The 2,687-nt window shown below is 70.5% G+C and overlaps 1 protein-coding gene across 1 annotated transcript in view; it reads right to left on the minus strand.

The window, feature by feature from the left end:
- Nucleotides 1-2,687, minus strand: part of SCLY (selenocysteine lyase) — a 68,600-nt gene that overhangs the window by 63,403 nt on the left and 2,510 nt on the right. Inside the window, exons 2-3 of the mRNA XM_004674747.2 lie at nt 2,195-2,295; nt 1,396-1,552 (exon numbers count right to left, since the gene is read on the minus strand). Of these exons, the coding sequence (XP_004674804.2) occupies nt 1,396-1,552; nt 2,195-2,295 (258 nt within the window). The remainder of the gene's footprint in view (nt 1-1,395; nt 1,553-2,194; nt 2,296-2,687) is intronic.

Genomic DNA, 2,687 nt, shown 5'->3' on the forward strand with positions numbered 1-2,687 from the left:
TGAGGGGGCCCAGGTGTGAGGGGCCCAGGTGTGAGGGGGCCCAGGTGTGAGGGGGCCCAGGTGTGAGGGGCCCAGGTGTGAGGGGCCCAGGTGTGAGGGGGCCCAGGTGTGAGGGGCCCAGGTGTGAGGGGGCCCAGGTGTGAGGGGCCCAGGTGTGAGGGGCCCAGGTGTGAGGGGGTCCAGGTGTGAGGGAGCCCAGGTGTGAGGGGGCCCAGGTGTGAGGGAGTCCAGGTGTGAGGGAGTCCAGGTGTGAGGGGGTCCAGGTGTGAGGGGCCCCAGGTGTGAGGGGGTCCAGGTGTGAGGGGGCCCAGGTGTGAGGGGCCCAGGTGTGAGGGGGCCCAGGTGTGAGGGGGCCCAGGTGTGAGGGGCTCAGGTGTAGAAAGGTCAGGGCAGCAGCACGGCAATGGGACGGCCCTCGGGCAGCAGGGGAGGCGAGAGCCCCTCCGGCTCAGGACAAGGGCTGGGGGTGGGGCACAGGGCGGGGCAGGACAGGCAGCAGAGCTGGGCCCGCTGGCCCCGAGCTGAGCTCGTGCAGGCCGCCCCTGTACCTGCCCCCCCTCCCGCCCCGCGGGACAGCCACACGAGGGGAGGCGTCAGCCCTCGGGAACACGGGCCTTGCACAGGCCGCACGGCGCCCGCAGGCACTGCCCACTTGCCGGGGGCCCAGCTCGCGGCCCGGCTCGGACCAAGGGGTTGAGCGCGTCTCCCGAGGGGAGGGAGGGCTGACGCCCTACACGGGCCTGAAGAGCTAGGCTGGCCATGCGCCCGGACTGCAGGGCCGCCAGACACAGTGCCCAGGGCACTGGACACAGCCGAGAGCAGACGCGGAGGCCGCGCCTGTGGGCTTGGGGCCTGGTCACGTGGGGATCAAAGCTGCAGTCGGCCAAGGGGCTCGGGCTTTGGCAGGGGCCGCAACGCTGCTCTGTGCCCACCCAGGCCAGCCTGCACCGGCTGCCCGCACACCTGTGAAGAGGCCGCTGGCCAGTGTGTCCAGTGGGCTGCAGGGGGCCCACAGGTCAGTGGGCTGGGCTGGCGGAAGGGGCAGTTTCCCACATCAGCCTCCGGGCGGGAGGTGGGCGGGCGGCTACCGCCTGTCCAGAGGGTGGAGTCATGCTCTGCACTGCCCCGAGGTCAGGCCGGGCCGGGGAGGCCGCTGCTAAGTCCCGTGGTACCAGAGGGCAGCCCTGCCCACCAGGCAAACCAGGTGCTTGTGGCTGCGAAAGTGCAGGGTTGAGGCTGGGCCCAGGCCCTCCCTGGACTGGAGGAGGCCCCGGAGACCCCCCACCCCCGGGGCACCCTCGGCCCGCACCTGGCGAGGGCCCGTGACCCTGAGGGCGGAGACCGGTGCTGGGGGGGACGCCCACCCCCTCCCGTCCCCCGCCGCCCGTCGCTCACCGGCTGTGCCCTCCTTGGCCAGGCGCTCCAGGGGCAGGCGCACAGAGTCGTGCTCCACTGAGCAGGTGATGAAGTGGGGTGCGGCCGCTGGGGCCTCCCCGGATGCATGACTTTCCTGGAACCACTTGACCATGGACTGGATGACCAGGTTATTGGACTGCAGAGAGGGCGGGGTGGCACTTAGTGGTGGCCAGCGCGTCAGGCGGCCTGCCCCCGTGCAGAAGGCGCTCGGCCCCAGTCACCCTCAAGAAGCCTGGCCCCGGGTCAGCACATGGGGTCCCCCAGGGCCCGGCGGGGCTGGCCGGGGCTCCCTGCAGGCTCCGCCCCAGGCTCCCAGCCGGGCCCCCTCGGGGGCTTCCTGACTGGCATCACTCGCACCCCGCGAGCAGTTACTTCCTACACAGTTCACATTTCGGGGTGCTCTGGCAAATGCCTATTTGTTGACGGTACATAAAAATCCAGTTGGTCCTGGGAGCGGATGACCGGGCTACATTGCTTCACTAACGTGAGTGGCCTGGCTGCAGGCTGTGGGCTTTCTGCGTGGACACTGCTGGGGGTAGCCGGGCCTCCTCTGGAAAGGCAGAGCCTGGGGCCACCTCAGGGACTGAGCCTCTTCAGTCAACTCGAAGCTAATTGGGGCTGACCCCAGCTCTGCCAGGCGCCCAGCTAGCTACACGGGAGCACCTGGAGCCCTGTCCGCGAGTCTCGGGCCAGGCGGCTGCGTCACTGTCCTTAGCGGGAGGACGGCGCCTGCGGCTTTCTCTGAAGCGGCCGCTGGGCGTGCAGCCTGGGGCGCTACCTCGGTGCCCCCCGACGTGAAGACGATGTCCTGCGGAGTCCCGCCTATCATGGTGGCCAGCTGCTCCCGCGCCGTGGCGATGACCTCCTTGGCTTTCTGACCTGAGGGGCCGAGGGAGCGCCTGAGTGCCTCCCCAGCGAGGCCGGCCCCTCCGTGAGACCTCCGGGTGAGCGGGCAGTGGCTGACCGCCCTGTCCTCGTGTGGACACTACACCCGCAGCCTAGAGGGCCCCCGCCCGGGGTCAGCGCCTCCCCAGAGGGGAGCACCGGGCCAAGCTGCGTGGGCGCCGGGGGCAGGAGGGTGGGTGACCGCAAGACCGCGCTGCGGCGGGAGGACAGCACAGCCACGGGTGCCCACTTGGCGCTCAGGGCGCCTGACCCGGGTGGGGTCCAGCACCGCCCAGGTGTGGTGATCGGCCTGGACCCAGAGTCCCACACTTTGACTACTCGTTAGAAAGAAAGAAAGCTGAGCAGGCACTCAGGGGCGGCAGGAG

Source organism: Condylura cristata, unplaced genomic scaffold (assembly GCF_000260355.1).
Source record: "Condylura cristata isolate star-nosed mole 26May11 unplaced genomic scaffold, ConCri1.0 scaffold00002, whole genome shotgun sequence".
NCBI classification, from domain to species: Eukaryota; Metazoa; Chordata; class Mammalia; order Eulipotyphla; family Talpidae; genus Condylura; species Condylura cristata.